General features: G+C 43.0%; 2 protein-coding genes across 2 annotated transcripts in view; both read left to right on the plus strand.

The window, feature by feature from the left end:
- The first annotated feature begins 2,931 nt into the window (after positions 1 to 2,931).
- Positions 2,932 to 25,011, plus strand: part of LOC144104304 (uncharacterized) — a 35,913-nt gene continuing 13,833 nt past the window's right edge. The window contains exon 1 of the mRNA XM_077637214.1: positions 2,932 to 2,974. The gene's annotated coding sequence lies outside the window, so the exon portion shown is untranslated. The remainder of the gene's footprint in view (positions 2,975 to 25,011) is intronic.
- Positions 3,686 to 10,441, plus strand: LOC144105034 (uncharacterized). The gene is made up of 3 exons (XM_077638251.1): positions 3,686 to 3,733; positions 9,105 to 9,197; positions 9,269 to 10,441. Exons 1-3 carry the CDS (start codon positions 3,686 to 3,688, stop codon positions 10,439 to 10,441), a joined length of 1,314 nt encoding a protein of 437 aa, XP_077494377.1.

Below are 25,011 nucleotides of genomic sequence, written 5' to 3' on the forward strand. Positions count from 1 at the left end.
AATCTATCTAAAAAAGTTGTCCACATATCCTTGAGGCGGGCGATACAGTGCCATTATGATAATGTTATGAAAAAGTATGCATTCTGCTTCATAGTCATTGTGCACGAGGGAATAATCTGGCACATTGTCATCTTACCATCAAATCTCAACCTTCAGCATCGTTTTTGTGAATCGGTCTTGCATATTCACGCACGTTCGGCTAAACATAAAGAGGATATCATCCTTCTTTTGCAGCAATTTTCTTTTAAGTTTGATGTGATAATGATGTCAGAGACTTGGTATTCAAACAATTGCCCTGTGTTGGAAATAGATGGGTACGAGACCTTTTTTCTTAATCGCTTAAACCGACGAGGTGGCGGTGTTGCGATACTTGTTTCGGCTCAAAATAAATGTGAAATTTTGACAGATTTCAGTATGGTGACTGATGATTTTGAAATGCTGACAATTCAAAATAAAAGCCAAGTAATTTCTGTTGTATACCGCCCACCAAAAGGTAACATTATGCGCTTTCTAGATTTATATGAATCTTTTTTAAACTTCGTCTCAAAAAATAACCTGATATTGGTTGGTGGGGGTGATTTCAACATCAATGTCTTAGAAGATAGCCATCCTGCACGTGAATTTAATATGCTACTGCTTTCGTTTGGTTTCGCAAATGTAATTGAAACACCAACACGCATTACACGTTCCACATGTTCAGTACTTGATCTTTTAATAACAAACATTGATACTACCATAAACAGTGCAGGCACAATTTCATCCGACATCAGTGACCATTGCCCGGTTTTCCTTGCGCACTACGTAAATTCAATACCAAAAGAAAGGCGAAAGAAATGTTTCACTACTCAGTGCATCACTGAAAACAGTTTATAGCTGTTCAAACAAGAAATATTATGCCAAGATTGGTCAATAGTAAAAACAAAAGGTAACGCGGATGAAGCTTACAATGAATTTATCAAGCTTTTCATGCTTGTCTATGAAAAATATTTCCCATTAAAAGCTCTTAAACGCACTAAAAGAGCGAGGAAGCCCTGGGTGACAAAAGAGCATCTAAAAAAGATAAAAAGCAAAAACCGCCTTTTTCAATCCTTTTTACGTACACGATTGTATACTACTTTGAAAGACTTTAAAACCCTTCGGAATAAGCTGAATGCGGAGCTGCGGCGCGCGAAGTTTTGATATTATGAACAAATCTTTGCTAATATCGCTGAACAGCGCACCAACGCTGCCTGGAAAATAATGAATAGTGTTCTAGGCCGTGGAAGCAAAAATTCCCCGCCAGATACTTTAATGATAAATGGCCGTGAACTTGGCGGCAAGGAAGTCGCTGACTACTTAAATCATTTTTTCATTAATGTCGCTGACCCAATTCAAACGGAAATCGACCTCACCGAAAACAGAAATCACCGAGACACCATCATTGACAGCATATTCTTACAGCCAATCGATTGGTCTGAAATCCACAGTATAGTTATGGCTTTACCAAACAGCAAGGCGCTAGACACCGATAATATTCAGATAAGACCCGTTAAATACGTCTTGAGCATAATAACGCCTGTACTTGTAGATATATTTAACTTAGTAATAGAGTCCGGAAAATTTCCAGATGCAATGAAGATAGCTAGAACGTCAGTTGTCTTTAAAGGAGGAGATCGCAACTTGCCAACAAATTATCGACCTATATCTATTCTTCCAGTCTTCGCGAAAGCGCTAGAAAAAATAATCTCTGTTAGAATAACTGGGTTCTTTGATACACATAACGTTCTGAGTGACGCGCAATACGGCTTTAGGAAAAAGAGGTCAACGGAAATGGCTCTATTAGCAATAAAAGAAAGTATTTTGCAAAACATAGAAAACAATATGTTCACACTTGCAGTTTTTGTAGATTTTAGCAAAGCATTCGACTGCCTGAACCACCAAATTTTAATCAGTAAACTGCAATCTTATGGAATCCGCGGAAAGTGCATAGATTTACTCAAAACATACCTTGAAAACAGAGCTCAGTTTCTGCAATTAAACAACCATAATTCAGTGATTCTACCTATTAGATATGGAGTCCCGCAAGGCAGCGCTCTTGGTCCGCTATTGTTCAACGCCTATATAAATGACATTGTAGGCATAGATCATTCAACAGATTTTATCATCTATGCTGACGACAGCACTCTACTTATTTCTGGAACAAACATAGATAACTTAATACTGAAATGTAACGAAGTACTTGAAAAACTGTCTGTTTGGTCCAAAGGAAACCTACTCAAGATAAATGCTGTTAAAACAAAAGCAATGATTTTTCGCGCCAGGAATAAAGAAGTTAAAACGAACCTTACAATTATGTTCGAAACTCTAGAAATAGAAGTTGTTGACCACCACAAGATTCTTGGAGTATACTTCTCTTCTAGCTTAGGCTGGGATACTCATATCAATTATCTATGTAAAAAACTGTCTTCAGTTACAGGAGCTCTAGCACACTGCCGCAGTATATTTCCTTTGAAAGCGAAACTTCAGATATATCAAGCATTATTTAACTCTCATCTAAATTATTGTACTTTAGTATGGGACACAACAACTAAAAGAAATTTAAACAGGCTTCTAGTAATACAAAAGCGAATAATTCGTCATATTGCCAATATGGAACCAATGGCCACTACAACAAGTACCTTCAGGCGGTGGTGGCAGACAGCGGTTCGCAGCCTAATTGCTCCGTACAACTGGTTGCAGGTTGCAGACTGCGCGACGGATTTCTCCTTCGCCTGGAATTCCCAAGACTGTGGGACCTGCAGTAACCTTCTTTGAACTGATCGGCTGTGGATGCACGGCATTTCGTTTCCTCAAGCAACTACCTCTGCTAGCGTCACCAGGCTGCTATCACCGGAATGATTTGTGCCGCTCCTGTCACGCCCACTGCTCGTCACTTCGGCTGCCCTGGTGGCAGACAGCGGTTCGCAGCCTAATTGCTCCGTACAACTGGTTGCAGGTTGGTGCTTTCGCCTTTACATTTTCAGTCTTGGTCTTACCCTGCTGCCACCGCTGCCGAAAGTGTCTTGCTTTGTGCTGTGCCTTTTTGACTTGTTGGCCCGTGTTGGATAAGACATGGCTGGCCGCGATAAAATATGTGCGGCATGTTCGAAAGCAATTCCAGCCAAAGGTCGTGTAATGGAATGCTCAGAATGTAGCAACTTGTTCCAGCTAGGAAAATGTTCTGGGGTGTCTGAGGCTGCTGCGAAGGGAAAGGCTGAGGCTTTTTTTGAGGTCTGGAAATGTGGCACATGCTATTCGTCACGCCTGAGAGGGGCGGGAGGCGGCAAGGAGGGAGACGAAGTCAATATACCTGTCATTCTCAGTGCTATCCTTGTGAGACTTGAGAAACTTGAACATCTTCCAGAAAAAGTTGACAATATTGACAAGTCGATCAATATGATGTCAGAGAAATATGATGAAGTGTTAAAAACAATGGCTAGACAAGAGGCAGAGATTAAGGAACTTCGAAAGCGAGTTGTTCTCCTTGAAAGTTGTAGTAACAATGAGGAAGTGAATCATCTGAAGGTCACTGTGAACGATTTGGAGTGGAGGAGTAGACGGCAAAATTTGGTATTCCATGGCATTTCGGAGTCAGATGGTGAGAATTTGCTTGAAAAAGTGAATGATGTGGCCCACTCAATTGAGCTTCCTGAGCTGTGCGAAGGCGATGTGGATGCCGTACACAGGCTTCCCGCGAAACAAGGCAAAGTTCCAGGTGTGCTAGTTCGTTTCACTTCCCAGAAGCTCAGAGATCAATGGTTTTTGAAAGGCAAATCACTCAGAACGTCTGACTCTGAGGTCTCAATCGTAGAAAACCTGACTCGGTTGAACAGAACGCTTCTCGATTCTGCAAAGAAATGGGCTGATGCGAATGCCTACAAGTATGCCTGGCACCGGAACAACAATGTGCTCGTACGAAAGGCGAACGGGGAACTGGCACACGTGATTCGATGCGATGACGATTTGAGGGGGCTGTTGCAGTGAGTCACTGCTCTTGATTGTAATTAGTTCCTTCTAGATGGGTGATACTTACCTCTCTCCGAATGATATTAATAATGAGGTTCAGGGTCAGTCTAACCATTTTTCAGTGCTATGTTTGAATATTCAGTCTGTTCGCGATAAACATGACATTTTACGTGCATTCCTTGAACAGTTTAAATTCATGTTCTCTATGGTAATGCTTACTGAGACATGGGTCAAAGACAAAGTTGATTGTCCTGAGCTGCTCAACTATCAGTCTTACTTCCTAAACAGAACAAGCAGAAGAGGTGGAGGCGTTTCTTTGTTTGTGCTTGATAGTGTTCAGTGTGAAAGGGTTGATGAGATTACTTCGGTTACACCTGATTATGAGGTGCTCTCAGTTTGTAGCAATAAGAACCTCTTCACTGTTGTGTATCGCCCCCCGAATGGTTGTGTTGAGAACTTTTTTCACTATATGGAGCATGTTTTTCAATTTGCCACTGAATATAATTACACTGTATATATAGGTGGTGATTTCAATGTCGATATGCATGAAAATACACCCAGAAAGTCACGACTATCATTACTAATGGAATCATATTGTCTTGTAAACGTTGCGGCATTACCTACACGCATAACACCCACTACGGCAAACACTTCTTGATTTGCTGATTACAAATAACGCAACAAATGTGCTCTCAACCGGGGTTATTAATTATGCTATTAGTGACCACCTGCCTGTTTACATCGTATGTAATAGTGTGCCTGTATTAAAATCAACCTGTAAACAAACAAATGTAAAAATACAGCAGATCACCCCAACCACGTTAGAAACATTTCGACGCAAAATAATGAACGTCAACTGGGAACCAGTTTTTGCTGCATTGACTGCTGACATAGCGTTTAGTTGTTTTCTGAAGATATTCGCTTGTATATATCGTAACAGTTTTCCGTACAAAGATGTAAAGAAACCAAAACGAGCTCGTAAACCCTAGATTACCTCGCATATTCTTCGAATGACTGCCAGGAAAAATTCCCTCTATCAGAAATTCTTACAAAGTCGCAGTCCAGAATCGTGGGCAACGTTCAAGAGGTACCGAAACAAACTGAACTTAACTTTAAGAAAAGCGAGGAATGCATATCACCTTAACATGTTCGCTGGTCTGACCGATCAAAAGAAAGTTTGGAATAGGATGAATCGAGTCTTGAACCCTAACTCTACAAATACAATTGACAGTATTACAATGGAAGGCATTGGTTATAGTGGACTCGCACTCGCAAATAAGTTTAATAGCTATTTCAGTGGACTTGTTGATAGTGAACACAACAATATGGCATTGGATTACATTACGAATCATACAAGTAACAGTATTTTTATAGCATGTTGTGACGAAAATGAGGTGCTTAATATATATAAAGGCATGAACAATACAAACAGTGAAGATGCTTTTGGACTGAAAATGAAACCTGTTATGTACGTCTTGGACATTATCTGCCCAATTTTAACTTATATTTATAACTTGTCTTTGACTACCGGCATTTTCCCTTCGGACATGAAAATAGCAAAAGTAGTTGTTCTTTATAAAGGTGGTTCGAAAAACGATCTTGGTAATTATAGACCAGTGTCTATATTGCCTATTTTTTCTAAGGGCTTGGAAAAAACAATACATTTACGACTTTCCAATTTTCTTGAAAAATACAACGTGATAACTCCAAGACAGTTTGGATTTCGACCTAAGTCCTCTACAGAAATGGCTCTCTTGAAGCAAAAAGAAATAATCTTAAATAACATTGAATGTAAACAAATAACCCTTGGAATATACATAGATTTCTCCAAAGCCTTCGATAGGATTCATCACGAAACTCTTCTTCTTAAACTTTCTGCATACGGTGTCCGGAACAAAGCACTATCTCTTATCACCAGCTATTTAACTGACCGATATACCGATATCAGTACGTTTCTATAGATAATCATCGCTCTACTTACAATAAAATAAAGCATGGTGTACCTCAAGGTAGTATCCTTGGTCCCTTATTATTTAATGTATATATTAATGATTTAGTACAGATTGACTCCGAAACAGAATACGTAATTTACGCTGACGACACTACTTTATTTTTGACCGGCACCAACGCGAATGATATAGTAGAAAAGGCTAATAGCGTGTTGGGAAACCTTAACTCATGGTCCGAAAAAAATTCCCTACTAATAAACACACGGAAAACGAAGGCGATATTTTTTAGAGCTAAAAATGTCAAATGGGCTGTACATACAGATTTAGTATTGGGTGGTAATATAATAGAAATAACTAATGTTGTAAAAACACTTGGCGTTCACTTCAATGAATTTATGTTATGGGACTACCACATCGAGCAAATAGACAGTAAGCTAGCTCGCGTTGTCGGCATACTCAGAAGGTTAAAGTGCATGATACCTACTAGGACAAAACTTGTTATTTACCATGCCCTCTTTGACTCTCATGTTAAATATTGTCATTTGGTTTGGGGTACAACGGCGCAAACTAATATTCAAAAGGTTTTGACATTTCAAAAAAATGCAGTCAGAGCAATTGCGGGTGCCACATACTTAGCACATACGAGTGCTCTATTTGCAAAATACCGCATTATGGATGCAAGGGTTATTCATCAGTACCGTGTAATTCAGCAGTACAAATCTCAGGTACATAGTGACGCCACATTTTTTTCTGACCTTGCGAATCTACGGGAAAATACCGCTGTTCACAACACAAGACACTACGAATATTGGTATGTACCTTGTCCACGCACAAATTACGGTTTTCAAACACTCAGGTATGTGTTGCCATCTTTCCTTAATAGAAATGCTTTCACTAATCAATCCATCCTTTCCGTTTCATATAACGCTGTCAGAAATATGTTCTTACAAAACAATGAATCATATCCAACTGTAAAATAAAAGTATCCATGTGCTGTGATTAAACTATCATTTGCGTGTGTGTAACAGTACCAAGACTATTCTGGTGATCTGTTATGAAGATATTGTACATATTTGTTATTTCATGCATTCTCTTGTTATTGTTTTACTGCTGCCTGTCATCGCCGTGCCAAGCCGCTACGGGAGATGGGAGCTTTATCAAGCAGTGTGCGCGGCTTTTTTTCCTTTCTCCTCAGCCATTGTACATGACTGAAATAAATGCAAAATGCAAATAAATAAATGCAAAATGCAAAATGCAAATTTGAAATACTTCGTATTGAGGATATTTATGAATTCCGACTATTGAAAACATTTTACTTTTCCTCCATTACTACAATAAACCAACTAATGTCATTAGCATCACTGCAGCGCCGCGCCGCTAACGTACCCACAAGAAATAAAGATTTGTGGGAAATCCCACGGTTCCGAACTTTTTATAAGTATCAAGCGTTATCACATAACCTCCCACTTATACTAAACAAAAATACTCACTCTTTAGGTTTGAATAGAAGAGGTTTGAGGTCTTGTTTTTTGTCATTGCTCTCCCCTGGTAATACTTTGTTTTGGTATACTGTGTTTTGTTACACCTTATGTTTTTGTTTTTTTTCTGCTCTGTTCTTGTGATTTTTTTCATGCAAATCAATTGTAATGTTTTTTTTTTGCCACGTTTCTTGAAATGTGTTTTTTGTGCACTTTGTTTGATGTCTGACTTGTGTTATTTACCTAGTATAATTTCAGTGCTCCGAATTTTGTACAAAACTTGTAATTACTGTTGCAAATTAGAGGTAAATGTCTGTTTTAATTATAATGTGTTTTTACTGATACTGCTATGTAACGGTCTTCTTGGCCTTAGTCAAGCTGCATGAGCAGCTTTTAGCCAAGGAGACCCTCCAGGCACTTTCTGGAAAAATAAACATTGAATTGAATTGAAAAAAAAATTGAATTGAGAGATAAGTGGTTCCGGACATATAGAGACACACCACCACCACGCCTGACGTCTCTAAAAACTGAAATTGGCTTGTAGTTACCAAGCTGAATAACATCTGAATTTGTATGAAACCATGTTTCTGTAAATGCAATGAAGTCAAAATGAATGTTATGTTTGTGTAATTCTGCTTCTACTTCTTCGGCTTTGTTTTTTAGGCTCTGGGAATTTAAATGATAAAACGACAAATTGCTACGAGAATTGTGGGCATTACTCTTCAACATTTCGTTGAATGACTCAGAAGTGAAGTATGCCATTTTTGAGCAAGTTCACTGCGCAACCTCTTAGCTTAATGCATTTAAATTATTTTGTCGACGTCTTCCTCGCAAGCGATCCTGATAACCCGTGCGCCTGGCTGTTTCCAAGCAAACACCTTTCCTTCCCTCGACCAGACAAACTCATAGTTCATTTCTTTAGCTTTCTTTTTAGCGAGCCACATTAGTTTCTTGTTGAAAGGGGTCACGTGATTAAAAAACTTGACGTCGTTATCACATTCTTTTCGCTTCGCGAACCAGTCTGCCTTCGTAGATCGTCTGGCAAAACGGATTAGAACTACAGGGACCCTGTCCGCCTCGCAAGGAAGACGATGTAGCCCTTCAACGTCGGTTTCTGCAATAGAGGGCAACTCAAGTTTCCTCGCAAGGTCGTTAACTTTGTCCAGCAGCTTTTCACCATCGGTCACGGGTAGTACATTAATTTCCATATTTTGAGGTCTACTGTACTGATTTAGGTCGTTCAGTTCTTGGCGAAGTTTTTGAATTTCAAGTCTGTCGTTGTTTTTCTCAATGATGTCCACTCTGTTGCGAAGGAATTCAATTTCCCTTTCATGCCTCTCCGATATTTCTAGTAGTTTATCGTAGGTGTCATACATGTGTTGGAGGGACGCTTCGATGTTTGAAACAGTTTCCTTCAAAGTTGTCAAGTCATCTACTTTTGCTGTAAGGTATGCAAGTGATTTACTGATGTCACTAAGCTGCTTGCTTAAACCAACAGGAGTCTGATTACTCTGAGATGCGCTACTGTCATTGGAGCGAGACGCTGGTGTACGGCATGTCAAGCATTTCAGAGCTTTTCTTGTTTTAGCGTCTTTACTTTTAAAAACCCGTTCCCCAACTCCGGCACACTTTCCAACATGATGTTTTTGGCAACAATCGGCACATGTCACACAGTCTTCACCTTCTTCAATAGTCTCATAACAAGCAGAGCAGAGATCATCATTCTCGAGTGGCATTTCACACACAGAGCTGGACACTAGTGCAGGGGCAGCAGCAGCAACGGCAGGTAAGCAAAAAAGTGGGCGTGGTGGCAACGCCAAGATGAGCGTTACCAACCCGTTCGCATTTTTCGCACAGGTTTTTCTTGGATTGCTGCTCTTACCAGAGGCGCCGCCATCGGCATATCAAGCATCAGTGACCATTCTTCGGACTACTGGAGGCGATGAAGGGATCCCAGCGTTTCGACCCGCCACTTTTCACCAGCGCGACTATCATATCTCGTATGGCACCACGCGGCTATCAACGGAAACCACAAACGCATCGACACGGACATCGGGACCATCCAGTATAAAATGCGGCTTCGCCGGATCCTTCGGCAGTGGGCGCGGCGGCAACGCCAAGATGAGCGTCACCAACCCGTTCGCATTTTTCGCACAGGTGAGCAAACGTTACGGGAAATCATTTAGAAGTAACAACGTCTGCTTACTGTTGCTGCCGTGCCCACAGCCGCTTTGTGAATTGCTCTTGAATGTGATTGTGTCGCTCCGATATCAGCTTTTGCTTGGCGGTGATATCGAAAAAAATCCCGGCCCTATTGACCAAACGATTTCTGAACAGCTGAAGATAATTGCTGAAGACATTCAGGAAATTAAGAAAGGTAAAGCTGTAACCAACCAGAAGCTTATTGCAATAGAAAAGAAGCTTGAAAAAATTAGTGGGCTTGAAACGCAACTCACGGAGTGCGCCAGGAAAGTTGCGGAATTAGAACGTAACCTTGCTACCATGACCAGCAAACTCGATGAGCTTGAGAACAGAAGCCGTCGCTCTAATCTAATTCCTTATGGTGTTAAGGAGCAGGAGGATGAAACTACAGACACTTTGCATGAAACTGTCACGAAAACGGTCTTTGAGGATGTACTTGGAATTACAAAGACAGACATTGAAAGAATTCATCGTCTGGGCAGACCAAGTAAAGACAACGAAACTAGACCTAGGCCTATAATCTTGAAGTTTCTTGACTACCGAGACAAACTTAGCATTCTTAAACAATGTTCTAAACTAAAAGACTCCGGTTTCTCCATTGGAGAAGATTTTTCGCTTGCTGTCATGAATGTTAGGAAAAAATTATGGGACCGCACTAAAGAACACCGTGATAGAAAAGAAAAGGTATCTCTGGTATATGACAAAGTGAAAATAAATGGTCAGCTCTTCATGTGGGATAGTGAGAGCAGTGACATTGTTCCAGTTAAGCCAAAAAACAAAGATCAAAACAACACTAGAAAGCGAATCACCAGGAGCAAACGTCAATAACTGTACTCAACTTAAATGCACGCAGTATTACAAATAAAACACATGAACTTGAAGCTATTGTGCTGGCCTTTAAACACGATATTGTCGCAGTTACAGAGACATCGTTACACAAAAACATTTCAGACCGTGAAATTGTGCCGCCGGGCTACACAACTGTAAGAAAAGACAGAGAATCAAAAGGATGGGGTGTCGCTCTGCTTATTAAAGGTGACATAAAATATTCAGTCATGCCGGACGTTCCAACAGTTGAAGCAGTTTGGTGTAAGATTTATCTGACAAATGGTATCGCGCATGTTGGCGCTGTTTATCGGCCACCAAACGCAGAAAACTCGTACCTAGATCCCTTGTTTGATTACATGTTAAAGCATATGTCTGGCAGCAGGATACTAATGGCAGGAGATTTTAACTTTCCAGAAATTGACTGGAGCTCTCTGGGGTCAGGAACTGTGGCAAGCTCCATAATGCTTGATTTTTTATTCACATTTAATCTAAGTCAGCTTGTTTCCACGCCCACTCGCATCCAGGGAGCGTCCAGAACAATTCTCGACCTAATATTTGTTACAGATCACTTCCTCCGCGGTACAATTAACATTCATACACATGAAGGCCTTTCTGACCATGAACTGGTGGTGTGCACCTTGCCCTTACCGAATGTCATCCGCTCTCATCGTCCATTTAAAAGTGTACACGTATTTAATAGAGCAGATGACGCAGCCATACTTACATACCTTGCTCACGAATTTCCAGACTTCTATGATCTCTGCACCAACGAACAAATCAGCATAGACGAGGCCTGGCTTCAATTCAAAGCTCATATTGGGCATTGCATTGACCGTTTTGTACCCTCAACAAAAAAGGTCATCCGTAAGCGAAATCCTTGGATCACGCGTTAAATACATACGAAGCGCAAAATAAAAAGGCTACGCAAATCTAACAAGTTACGAGCTGTCCCAGACTACCAATTGCGGATCCAGGAATTAACAAAGTCACTTAAGAGTAAAATTAAATGCTCGAAAGAACGTTTCTGCAGTAGTACTTTACAATTTTATCAAAACAGCCCCGTATAAGTTTTGGCATTATATAAATCAACGTCCAAACCCTCATCCGCCGGTATCTCCCCAGGAAGGCAGAGAAAAGGCAAATTCATTCAACCGGTACTTTCAGTGAATTTTTACGCCAGACGACAACCAGCTTCCTGAATGCAGGCCCAGCACTACCGCCCACGTCAAACTGCCAGGCGTTCTTATTATATCTGAGAGCGTACTGTTATCGCTTTTACTGAGTCTAGACGAAAAGAAAAGCAAAGGACCGGACGGAATCTCATATGCTTTTCTAAGACGGTATGCGGAACCAGTCAGTAAGTTCTTTCTCTTATTTACTCAAAATCACTCCGGGAAGGCCGTTTACCATCATAATGGAAAATAGCTAAAGTAGTCTCCATGCACAAGTCAGGCAACTCATCTTCACCGACTAATTATCGCCCCATTTCACTGACCTGCACGTGCTGTAAATTACTGGAGCATATAATACTTAGATACATGACCCATTTGGTAGAAGAACACAATCTACTTAATCCAAACCAACATGGGTTTATATCCGGCCTATCTACCGTTACCCAGCTAATTGAAACCCTCCATGACTTCGCATTAGGCATAAACGACCAGTCACAAATTGATGCTATTTTTTTAGATTTATCAAAAGCCTTTGATCGGGTGTCCCACATGAAATTGTTACTTAAACTAGAGAACTTATTTGGAGACGGCCCGGTTCTTCGCTGGATTAGTGACTATCTTGCAGATCGCTACCAGTTTATGCAGCTTGGTGAATGCGTTTCAGACACGGTTCCTGTTCTATCCGGCGTCCCACAGGGCTCAGTACTTGCTCCGCTTTTGTTCCTACTCTACGTTAACGACGTAACCAGGGATATAAATGTCAAAGTTCGCCTATTCGCAGATGATTGCGTGATCTATCAAGAGATAAAAAATTCCAATGACCAAGTAAAGATTAAAAAACAGCGCAAGGAACGAGACGAAAACACGAAGGAAGAAGACACAGACACGGGCGCTGACTAACAACTGAAATTTTTATTTCGATGCAGGACACATATATAAAGTACAAAGATGGAGGTGTGTCCAAGGCGATCCTGCACAATCACCGAAACAGTGTGGTTACGTCCAAGGGTACAAACGATAAAAAGGTGAAAAGGCCGAAAGAAAGACAAAAAGGCGATAAAACCACGGTGTAAGAGGCCGGGACGGAAGGTGAAAGCGAAGAAAACGATGAAAACAGATATGCACGCGCCAAAAGGGAAAAAAACAGCGTTAAACTAACGGTAAAAACGGGACTAAAATCGCGGCACAAGGTGATTAACAAAAAGACAGAGAGGGGCATTTAAGAACAGGATTAAACGTTTGCCCTGCCTCTAAGAAAATCCAATTCTTTTTGCGACAAGCACAGAGAGGGTGTACTCACACATTGTTCCTTTGCGTTGTGGATTTCGAATGCTTCTACGATTTCCCTGGATATCCTATCCCGTCCTTTAGCAAGAATTGTGCAGCGATTGAAATCTGGGTAACAGGTTTCGTCCGGATCATCATCCTTACGTTTGGACTTTTTGCAGTGCTTGGCAAGGTGCCCAGAAATTGCCAAACTGTCTACATTATTCCTGTGCTCTTGAAGCCTAATGTTGAGGCACCTGCCTGTTTGGCCAATATATCTCTTCCCACAGTATACGGGCAGAGAGTAGACGACGCCGGTTTTGCAGGGGACGAGTTGTTCCGAATGAGTCTGCCCACACCCACGGGCGATCAGAGGTTTGTTCACCTTCGGGCATAGGGCGGAAAGCTTGATTGGCGCTGAAAAGACGACGTCAACCCCTGAACGTTTCGCGACCTTTTTGAGGCGGTGGCTGACCTCATGAATGTAGGGCATTACGACCACTCTTCTGTTCTCCCTGTTGGACGCCTCCTGCGCGGCATGTCGTCCTTGTTTCTTGGCGACGAACCCGGCAACGGACACCAGAACGTTCAGGGGATATCCGGCGGTTGACAGGCGCTCGACCTGGTTGCTGAAACTATTCTGGAAATGATGTTCACAGGACTTCTGAAGCGCATTTTGAAAGCAAAGTCTTACTATCCCTCTCTTAACGAGTTTTGTATGGGCAGACATAAAAGGCAGAAGAGGTTTTTTACCCCTGGGCTGATAGGACCAGCCGGTATGCTGGTTAGAGAAATGCAGTCGCAAGTCCAGAAAACTGATTGAGCATTCATGCGGTGTTTCATGCGTCAAAGCCAGAGGAATACATTGGCCAAACATAGAAAGAATTTCGGATACCAAGGGGTTAAATGCTTCGTGGCTGCAATTCAAAAGGACGAGATAGTCATCCACGTAACGAAACATTTTTACTACGCACGTATCAGCGATCCTGTCATTCAACATCCTATCGTATCTAGCAAGGAAGAGTTCGCTTAGGATGGGTGCTACGCAAGAGCCTATGCAGACACCTTGTTTTTGTATATATGCATGTTCACCTGACGTAACATAGGAAGAATTCAGATAAAATTTCACAAGTCGTAGAAAATCACCGATGGAAAGGCCTACTTCGTTCTGAAAATTCACGGCTCCGAAGGTGTCGATAGCTTCTTCAATGCAAGACAGCAGTTCTCTGTGCGGTAAGGAATAATATAAATCTTTGATGTCGACCGAGAAGGCGTTTAGGTTGCGGTCATGTTTAATACTTAAAAAATCTATAACCTTTTTTGAGCCATCGATCACAAATGGGTCATCAACGGTTAGCAATTTTAATTGGTCTCTAAGAAAAGTCGCGAGAAATTTCTGCCATGACTCTTTTTCAGATGCGATTACAAGGAAAGGTATTCCAGGCTTGTGGGTTTCAGCGGAAAAAAATACAGATCCACTGAGACGACTCGCGGTATTAAGTTTACAAGCCAAATTGTCCAGTTTTAGGGACTTACATAAAGCCACGGCTTGCTTTTTCACCTTGGAGAGGTTGGCGTGGTTCCTATTGAATGCAGTCTCGAGGGCGCTGGTGGCTCTTGAGCTAAATTCACCTGCGTATAGTACGGTAAAGCCACCTTCTTTGTCAGAAGGGACCAGAAGTAGTTCATTGTTTCGGAGATAGTTGATGGTCTGACGCACTGGAAACTTTTTGGAGAATGGCTGGTACTTGCGTAGTACATCGACGCCTTCCGAGATGCATCTGGTCTTGTCACTACGGGTGCTTTCTGTCCAACCATCCGCACGAGCCCGAGAAGTTTTGCGGCGGACTTTTTTGATTCTACGGCAAATTTTGGGCCTAGGCTGAGGAGGCTCCTCACGGGGTTCGGTAAGTGAACGTCACCCGCCGTGTGCACAGGATTGCGAGGCCTTGATGTCTTCTTTGGTAGCCACGTCCGCAGCGTGAGCAAGATTCGCTGCCAGAGGAACTCAGCAGTGCTGTGAAGAATGCGAAGACATTCTTGCCACTTGCCATTTGAGGATTTGGAGGCGCTCAATCGTAGGACTAAGGCGTCCTTGTAGAGGCGGCCGTGAGGAGCCTCCTCAGCCTAGGCCCAAAATTTGCCATAGAATCAAAAAAGTCCGCCGCAGAACTTCTCGGGCTCGTGCGGATGGTTGGACAGAAAGCACCCGTTAGTGACAAGACCAGACGCATCTCGGAAGGCGTCGATGTACTACACAAGTACCAGCCATTCTCCAAAAAGTTTCCAGTGCGTCAGACCATCAACTATCTCCGAAACAATGAACTACTTCTGGTCCCTTCTGACAAAGAAGGTGGCTTTACCGTATACTATCCGCTGGTGCATTTAGCTCAAGAGCCACCAGCGCCCTCGAGACTGCATTCAATAGGAACCACGCCAACCTCTCCAAGGTGAAAAAGCAAGCCGTGGCTTTATGTAAGTCCCTAAAACTGGACAATTTGGCTTGTAAACTTAATACCGCGAGTCGTCTCAGTGGATCTGTGTTTTTTTCCGCTAAAACCCACAAGCCTGGAATACCTTTCTGTGTAATCGCATCTGAAAAAGAGTCATGGCAGAAATTTCTCGCGACTTTTCTTAGAGACAAATTAAAATTGCTAACCGTTGATGACCCATTTGTGATCGATGGCTCAAAAAAGGTTATAGATTTTTTAAGTATTAAACATGACCGCAACCTAAACGCCTTCTCGGTCGACATCAAAGATTTATATTATTCCTTACCGCACAGAGAACTGCTGTCTTGCATTGAAGAAGCTATCGACACCTTCGGAGCCGTGAATTTTCAGAACGAAGTAGGCCTTTCCATCGGTGATTTTCTACGACTTGTGAAATTTTATCTGAATTCTTCCTATGTTACGTCAGGTGAACATGCATACAAAAACAAGGTGTCTGCATAGGCTCTTGCGTAGCACCCATCCTAAGCGAACTCTTCCTTGCTAGATACGATAGGATGTTGAATGACAGGATCGCTGATACGTGCGTAGTAAAAATGTTTCGTTACGTGGATGACTATCTCGTCCTTTTGAATTGCAGCCACGAAGCATTTAACCCCTTGGTATCCGAAATTCTTTCTATGTTTGGCCAATGTATTCCTCTGGCTTTGACGCATGAAACACCGCATGAATGCTCAATCAGTTTTCTGGACTTGCGACTGCATTTCTCTAACCAGCATACCTGCTGGTCCTATCAGCCCAGGGGTAAAAAACCTCTTCTGCCTTTTATGTCTGCCCATACAAAACTCGTTAAGAGAGGGATAGTAAGACTTTGCTTTCAAAATGCGCTTCAGAAGTCCTGTGAACATCATTTCCAGGATAGTTTCAGCAACCAGGTCGAGCGCCTGTCAACCGCCGGATATCCCCTGAACGTTCTGGTGTCCGTTGCCGGGTCCGTCGCCAAGAAACAAGGACGACATGACGCGCAGGAGGCGTCCAACAGGGAGAACAGAAGAGTGGTCGTAATGCCCTACATTCATGAGGTCAGCCACCGCCTCAAAAAGGTCGCGAAACGTTCAGGGGTTGACGTCGTCTTTTCAGCGCCAAACAAGCTTTCCGCCCTATGCGCGAAGGTGAACAAACCTCTGATCGCCCGTGGGTGTGGGCAGACTCATTCGGAACAACTCGTCCCCTGCAAAACCGGCGTCGTCTACTCTCTGCCCGTATCCTGTGGGAAGAGATATATTGGCCAAACAGGCAGGTGCCTCAACATTAGGCTTCAAGAGCACAGGAATAATGTAGACAGTTTGGCAATTTCTGGGCACCTTGCCAAGCACTGCAAAAAGTGCAAACGTAAGGATGATGATCCGGACGAAACCTGTTACCCAGATTTCAATCGCTGCACAATTCTTGCTAAAGGACGGGATAGGATATCCAGGGAAATCGTAGAAGCATTCGAAATCCACAACGCAGAGGAACAATGTGTGAGAACACCCTCCCTGTGCTTGTCGCAAAAAGAATTGGATTTTCTTAGAGGCAGGGCAAACGTTTAATCCTGTTCTTAAATGCCCCTCTCTGTCTTTTTGTTAATCACCTTGTGCCGCGATTTTAGTCCCGTTTTTACCGTTAGTTTAACGCTGTTTTTTTCCTTTTGGCGCGTGCATATCTGTTTTCATCGTTTTCGTCGCTTTCACCTTCCGTCCCGGCCTCTTACACCGTGGTTTTATCGCCTTTTTGTCTTTCTTTCGGCCTTTTCACCTTTTTATCGTTTGTACCCTCGTTTGTGACCACACTGTTTCGGTGATTGTGCAGGATCGCCTTGGACACACCCCCATCTTTGTACTTTATATATGTGTCCTGCATCGAAATAAAAATTTCAGTTGTTAGTCAGCGCCCGTGTCTGTGTCTTCTTCCTTCGTGTTTTCGTCTCGTTCCTTGCGCTGTTTTTTCATCATGGAATACCAACTAGCCCGGCATCTTGCAATTCTGGACCAAGTAAACCTTAACAACGCCCTGAATCGTGTCGCGCAATGGTGCAATAAATGGCAGCTGATTTGAATCCAGACAAAACAGTTTCCATGACAATTAGCAAGAAAAAGGCACCATTAAATTTGAATACCGCCTCAACAACGTCCCACTACGTAAAGTGCAGGAGTATCGGTACTTGGGCGTATCGATAACATCAGATCTTAACTGGTCAACGCACGTTCGAAACGTCACAAAAAAAGCTACGAACAAACTATTCTTTCTCAAACGTATGCTGCGTCATTCTGCTCCTTGCACTAAGCAACTCGCATATGTCACCCTCTTTCGTCCAGTTCTTGAATATGCCAACATAGCTTGGTTTCCGTACGTGAAAAACGATGTGACCATGTTAGAAAGCATGCAGCGCAAGGCCGTTCGTTTCATATTCAACAGATACCGCAGCACCGATTCCCCAACTGAACTACTGCATCTCGCAGGCCTTCCGACGCTGACTAACCGAGCCAAGGTACACCACTTGAAGTTCCTATTTGAACTTCTTAAAAATTCCTTTAAGATTGATCCCTTAGCCTTTGTTAGTATCAACCGTTCTAGAAACACAGCCACAAACACGCTCTCACAATTAAGGAATTTTCGTGTAAAAACAACGCCTTTTTCTACTCCTTTTTTCCTCTCGCAGTGCACGAGTGGAACAAACTTGATCCAGTAATTGCACAACAAAGCTCGCCTGAAAACTTTACCCAGCTTGTAGAAGAAGCACTATTGTGGCCAAACGCAGAGTAAAACTATTGTATGGTATCTGTGTTATTAGCACATTGATCCTTCTGCTTTCATTGTTTTGTGCTGCATTACTTGCATGTATTTTATGATCCTAATTTTACAAATTGTGTACTTACCATTGTTATTTATGTATTTTGAAACAGAGTAAGTTTTCTGTGTTACCTCTTGACTTCCTTGTACATATCCCTTGACACGTCCTGTATTAATGTAACCAGTCGATTGTGCCGCTCTCTCTGGTATAATTCTTTGTTAATAATACTGTAAAATTGTTTTTCTATATCCACCCCTGTTACAATCCCTCTGGGGATTGACAGTATATTTTTAAATAAAAAAATAAAAATAAAAGAACGGAATCAAGTAGCAGAAAAACTAACCTGCGAAGTCAAAAAAAAAAAAAACGCCGGAGTTGGGGAACGCCGTTTCTTCGGAGCAGATCTCGACATCGTCAACGTCAGTAAACCTCAGGTACGTATGACCAGCAGAGTACAATCTCGGTGGATTTCGCAATCGCGGATGTTGAGAGTTCGCACCGGCGGAAGGCAACTGGCAACCTAGCAGACGCTTTCATACAACACAGCTTCGGCCACGAAACAGTAGCCGCCAACACGTTTCGTACACGACCGGCTTTTCCAGCTTGCCTGCACTCAATACTCAATCGCGATGGCGTAATGGGTGCGTTCTAATCTGAGCAGTACACCTTGAACGCATTTTTTCAATTGTTTCAAAGGATTAATTTTATCAGTTATACGCACTAAATTTTTAATTAGCATCATCATGATTTTCAACCTCCCTTTTTATAATACTTATTTTATTTTTAATTAATCAAATAAAAACAATGACTTCATTAACTTGTCATCGCCCATCACATGGCAATCAATCATCAAATACTAGAGCCGCCAGTTACCATGATACGTTTTTTTAACGCAGTCCCCGAATATAGGTCGCTAGTTCGAGTTTCTGACGCAAGCTATAGGCTCTAACTTGACTAGTAACTTTGTGCTGCACGAAACGCTAAATCGTATGACGCCATCCGGAACAGCAGACTGTTAGCATGATTCGAGTTTTTTTTTTTTTAAGCAGCACCCGATTATTTGCGACACGCACTCGCGCCGACAGCTTTTCGACGAAGCGATCGTTCCTGTCGCGTAATATGAAAATTTGTCTGCGTGTATTTAAAGCACCCTTGTTGTCAAAAATGCCAATGGTTGAATAACTACAGTTCACGCTTCACGCACAGCGCCTTCTTCCACACTCAAGGAAGGAACTGCAGCACATTTATGCGAAGTTAATTTCAGTATCATTTCAAGCTGTTTTCGCAAAAAAAAAGTCAGCTGCAGTGTTCTTTACTAAATCATTCCGTCACGTTAGAGAGGAAAGAAGTTACTCCGCCAGACAGCACTCGTGTTTATTACCTGAGTACAGGTGAATAGCCACCCGATTCTTGGCCGATCCCCCAGTGTGGGTATGTGCCATCTTTTGATAGATAGGCTAACAACAACAACAACACTTCCAACAAAAGCAGCACATCCCAGGCGTGCTGCAGGAATTCGTGGCGTCCGTCTAATTTGCTTTGAAAAGGCATTTCTATAGTGCTCTAGAATACTTTGTGTCCAGTAGCCATTTTAATCGCAGGCGGCACCACCGACTTCGTGAAAACGACGCTAGGCGCTTCGAGAAAACATGTGAAAAGTTGCTTGCACGAACGCAGACGCCGTGCCACAAAGGGCTACAGAGTTGCGGCGCGAGCACTGCGTTATTTAATACGATCACCGCGGTAAAGTCCTCGTACTGCACTGCATTTGAAACCGGGAGAATGGCCATACAGTCACTCCAGCAAATAAATTGCCGTACCGCGCTGCTATGCCCACGGATACCGACACACGTACAGCCCCTATTTGCTACATATATGGGAGCCAAAGTGTCCTGATCAGGGCGGTATAAAGGTGCCGACTAAACTACACTGTCTCGGACCTCTAGTGTGATTAACGTATATTTCCCCATTTCCCCCCACAGGCTTTGTGCCTTCTTCTCAAAATAAAGGAAGTTCAATCAGTTGTTATTAACGAATTTAATATTAGAGCATGCCTCCTCTCTTCGCTCTAGCTCTGCGGTTCAACGTACCCCAAAGTTCTTTGAAGGCGCAGCCTCTGTGGGGTTATTTAGAGCACACTGACATATGTACCCCTGTCCAAGGCAAGAATCAAGTTCAGGAAATGAGTCATTAATTGAACCAGCGCACGAGTAAAATCCTCTCTTTACCTAGAATCAGTATGCATGTTGTCGTGGACATACTGGACTCGTTAAGGACTCGTGTAGACTCGTTTTCATGTCATGCAATGTATACATGGAACGCTCCCTTGTACTTATGGCGAATTCCACTGGTGGATCTGAAGCGAGGCGCTCGAATCGCAAAAGAGCGCCCCAAACCGCCTCGGAGAACAGCGACCGTTGTCGACCAGCGCTCCGTATTGAACGGAGTTGCTCCAAACGACCAGCGGAATTCGCGCGGTCGGTCCAGGTCGACCAGTAGAACTCGAATTTGTCGTCGCGGAGCTAGAGAAGCTGCTCCAGCACGACCAGTGGAAATCGCCATTAGATGATTTGATATCTACAAGGAGTAGAATTTTCTCTGTGTCAACCTATGTACTGCACTGATATTCGTGACGAATGTACCGGAGCTTTATTGATAATGTTCAGTCCGCGTATCAATACTAGCAAAGCAGAACCGAATTGAGGTATGGGTACAGTAGCCACTGCAGTATGGTTCCAAATACCGAACGCAGCCACTCAGGGATGTAGCCGTAGCCATGCCGTAGCCGAAACGCATTGTCGCCGTCGTTCAGAGGCATTGACACTCGTGCTTTTTCATTCATAATGCTTGCATTTGTGAGATACGAGGACAGAGTGAAAGCAATAGTGCCGGTGGCACTAATTAAGCGATTTTCGCCTACGAATGAAGGCGACTTCAACAGTGAGAAAAAACATGAAATATATTGGTGTAGTGAAGACGGAGCGGTACTAGGGTACTACCCAGCGTACGTTCTCGCGCTTGCAGGTAAGCCTGCCTTTGTATGATTTGCCTAACCGTATCTGGAGAGAGCTTAGCCTGCGCCAACACTTGTTTAGAGCGCGCGAGCTGTTTGCTCCGGTCCTGAGCAGCATTCGCCGTTGGCCGCAAATGTGCCTTGAAAATGCCTGGCACCTGCCGGCCTGCGGTTGGCTGTGTGCGCTTTGCTTCTGTTGGCTGTGCAGACTCCATCAGAGGTACTGAAATTCACTAGTAAAATTTGCGTTCGAGCGCAGTCGAGTGGACAATTTATAAATTTTAATTTGTGGGGGTAAACGTACCGAAGCGACACATGGACCATGAGGGATAAAGGAGGGCTCCGGATTAATTCAGTTCTCCCGGGGTTCTTTAACATGCGCGTACATCGCACAACTCTAGGCCGATTTGTACTTAGCCTCCATCGCAATACGGCCACCACGACCGAACGCCAAAGCCACCAAGCCACGAGAGGGGGGGGTCCGAATAGACATGCAAACCGTACAGGTACAGTTTGGCCCTAGCAGATTATCTACGCTAACGCATCGCTTCATTTACTTCTAAGCACACCGCTCGAGCGCTCTTCACAAGCGTAGTGCGGTCCTGTTCTGTACTCGTGTGCGGTCCCAGGCGCCAGGCCGCAAGGCATTGAATACGGCTGTAGCGATGCAGCACCACTACAGCCGTGTTCACCTTGCGGTCGTGGTCAAATGGCTGCTATCGAACGTGTTTAGCTATTTGTCCGCTGCTGAGAGCACGATGACCAGGCGAAGTGCAAGCAGTAATGTTCCGCTCTTGTGTTCCCAACACGTGGCTGTACCTACAATAAACGATACCTACAGTGTACAGAATGTGTTCTCTACCTCAAAAATTGATACCACCATACTGATGGTCAATTACAGCTGCACAGATGGTGTAATAGTGTGACGTTTTGAGTAAGGCACATTTGGTGTTGCCAAGGTGTGAAGCTTTGCGTCTGTGCCGAGTTCTGTTGATGGCAGCTTGATCAGGAGCACAAAAGCCACATAAAGATCCTCATCTCATAGCTGTATTAAAGCTGGAAAGTTACCCCATTTTAACCCATGAATGCAACTAATTCAAATCTGGACAACATTCTCTTTTCAGATACATTCGATTCATTAAGGAAAAAAATAAAACTGATGCGGGGACCACTGCCGCGTTTTATTGAACAAGCGGAAGAAAGGGTGCCAGGCAATGAAAGGGTGCCAGGCGATGAAACGGTGCCAGGTGAAAAGAGGGTGAGTATGCAGTCACTCATGTGTATTCTTTGTATTCTGTAGGCTTGCACCAAGCGCCTTTGGCATACATAACCACTTATCTTGTGGGTCTATCTCAACACTGTTGCTTATTCAAAAAAGGCAAAAACCATGCAGAATTGAGACTTATAGTGCAACAAATAAAGTCACTGTATTTTCTATACCAGAGCTTGCCACAAAGAAAGGAAGCTGTCAAGAATCAGAATGCTGCGAGCAGCAGCCTTCTTTCTGAAATTATTGAGGATACGAGCAAAAGGTAAATTTATTGGAGGATGTTTTTTTATTTTACGAGTAGCATCACTGGCGGCAATATATTGGTGCACATTATTTTTGTTGTCTACATTTTTGTTCTTGTGCATTCTAAATTTTAGACTGCAGAGTGGGCAGCATAAAGGATGCTCTGGCCCGAAAAGATAAAGAAAACAGGCGCCTGCGTAGGAAATTGTAGGCTGCCAATGAATTAAATAGGCAGCTTACGAGTGCCCAGCTGGAGAAAATTGGTAAGCACCTTTGGTTTTATTTTTCTGAGTCGGTTGGCGCAATACTTTAAACTTCAGTGAATTACACAATTCATGCTGTACTCAGATGCGTCTCTTAGCATATATTGACCCTTTGGTCTCACCGAGCATCAGGTATGGTTTCACTGAAGCAGAATTGACATCTGAGGTAGTTGGTTTTTCATTTTCAAAAATTATAAAGCGCACTTAGGACAACAGACAAGAGAGACCAAACCACACAAGCGCTTACTCGCAACTGCGCGTTTATTCGAGAAACACACAAAAGGAAGAACAATCACAAACAAAACAAAAGCCATCGCGCAGGCGTGACTGGAAAAGTGCTCATACAGGTGCGTCAAGATAACAAAACTCTCTTTCATGCAAAACCACCATAGGGTCGGCAACACACGTGTGCTGATTCTTACGGATGTGATAGGCCTCTGAAATCTCTCTGGTTAGCTGATTAGGGTGTCGGAACAAGATTTTAGTTTGGTCAAGCAAAGGCTTGCAGCCGCTGCATTTTGAACAGTGCTTAGCGAGATCTGCAGGAACTGCAGGCAATCGTTTGTAGGAGTTTCAAAGGTGAACTGTAATCCACGCCCATATTCTTTAAAAATCTTAATAATGTCCACCGCCCTCCTTGTAAATTCATGTCGGTCAACAAACACCAGATAATCATCGACATACCTGAAAATCTTTTTTGCAAGGCCACTCTGATTCTTTTCAATATAAGAGTCAACTCGAGACAGGAAGATATCACTGAGGACGGGCGCTACTTTGGATTCGATACAAACACCTGTCTTTTGAATAAACAAATGCCCATTCCAGTCAACAAAAGTAGAAGCCATATAAAACGACAGCACTTCTAAAAACGAAGGAACGGAAATACCACAGGCATTGACAAAGCATTGTTCATCATTATCCTCGGTAATGCAATCACTAACAAATTTCATCAGTGTGTCATGTGGCAGCGAGTAGAAGAGGTCCTTAACATCAATACTAAATGCAGACGCTCCTTTAGGATTATGATTCTTAAGGTAGTCGACAACAGCCACTGGAATGGGCATTTGTTTATTCAAAAGACAGGTGTTTGTATCGGATCCAAAGTAGCGCCCGTCCTCAGTGATATCTTCCTGTCTCGAGTTGACTCTTATATTGAAAAGAATCAGAGTGGCCTTGCAAAAAAGATTTTCAGGTATGTCGATGATTATCTGGTGTTTGTTGACCGACATGAATTTACAAGGAGGGCGGTGGACATTATTAAGAATGTTAAAGAATATGGGCGTGGATTACAGTTCACATTTGAAACTCCTACAAACGATTGCCTGCAGTTCCTTGACACAAAACTTCATTTCGTGCAGGATCATGTGTGCTGGAGGTATTCTCCGAGGTCTGATAAACCACTCTTAAATTATCAATCAAATCACTCAAAAATTGTGAAGTGCGGCATTGCTGTCTCCTGCCTAGGATCGTCTTTGCTCAAGTCGTGCCCCCACAAAATGAAGGAAAGTTTCTGCGAGCAAGTGAACAGACTAAGATTGGCTGGATTTCCAGAGGACGTGCTGTTTCTAGCTTCTAGCAAGGTGCTGAAAAAAGTAAAAGAGTTCAATAGGTCACTTTTGAAGGGTTCTGAGGAGAAAAAGAAAAATATCTCAGTCATACCTTATGTTCATCGGTTTTCTCATCAACTAAAAAACGTGGGTAACAGATATGGCGTTAATGTTCTCTTCTCTGCCCCTCAGAAAGTTAGTAGTGTTTGTGCGAAGGTTGCTGCGCGCTCTAGCAGCGGTGTATGTGATAAACGAAAGCGGTGCTGCACTGTGAATCACAAGAACCGCTATGTCAGACGTTGAAAAGGAGTGGTGTATCACATTCCCTTTTCTTGTGGCCGGCCCTATATCGGTCAAACGGGCCGCTGCCTTAATGTGCGCTTGCAAGAGCATTTTTTGTCATTGAATAAGTCGCCTTCATCTAATCTCGCTAAGCGCTGTTCAAAATGCAGCGGCTGCAAGCCTTTGCTTGACCAAACTAAAATCTTGTTCCGACACCCTAATCAGCTAACC

This window comes from Amblyomma americanum, chromosome 9, assembly GCF_052857255.1.
Source record: "Amblyomma americanum isolate KBUSLIRL-KWMA chromosome 9, ASM5285725v1, whole genome shotgun sequence".
Lineage (NCBI taxonomy): Eukaryota > Metazoa > Arthropoda > Arachnida > Ixodida > Ixodidae > Amblyomma > Amblyomma americanum.

Coding starts and splice junctions, on each gene's coding strand:
- LOC144105034 (XM_077638251.1), top strand. CDS start 3,686: ATGTGGATGCCGTACACAGGCTTCCCGCGAAACAAGGCAAAGTTCCAG. Junction 3,734..9,104: donor GAAACAAGGCAAAGTTCCAG/GTGTGCTAGTTC, acceptor CTTCTTCAATAG/TCTCATAACAAGCAGAGCAG. Junction 9,198..9,268: donor GGCAGCAGCAGCAACGGCAG/GTAAGCAAAAAA, acceptor TTTTTCGCACAG/GTTTTTCTTGGATTGCTGCT.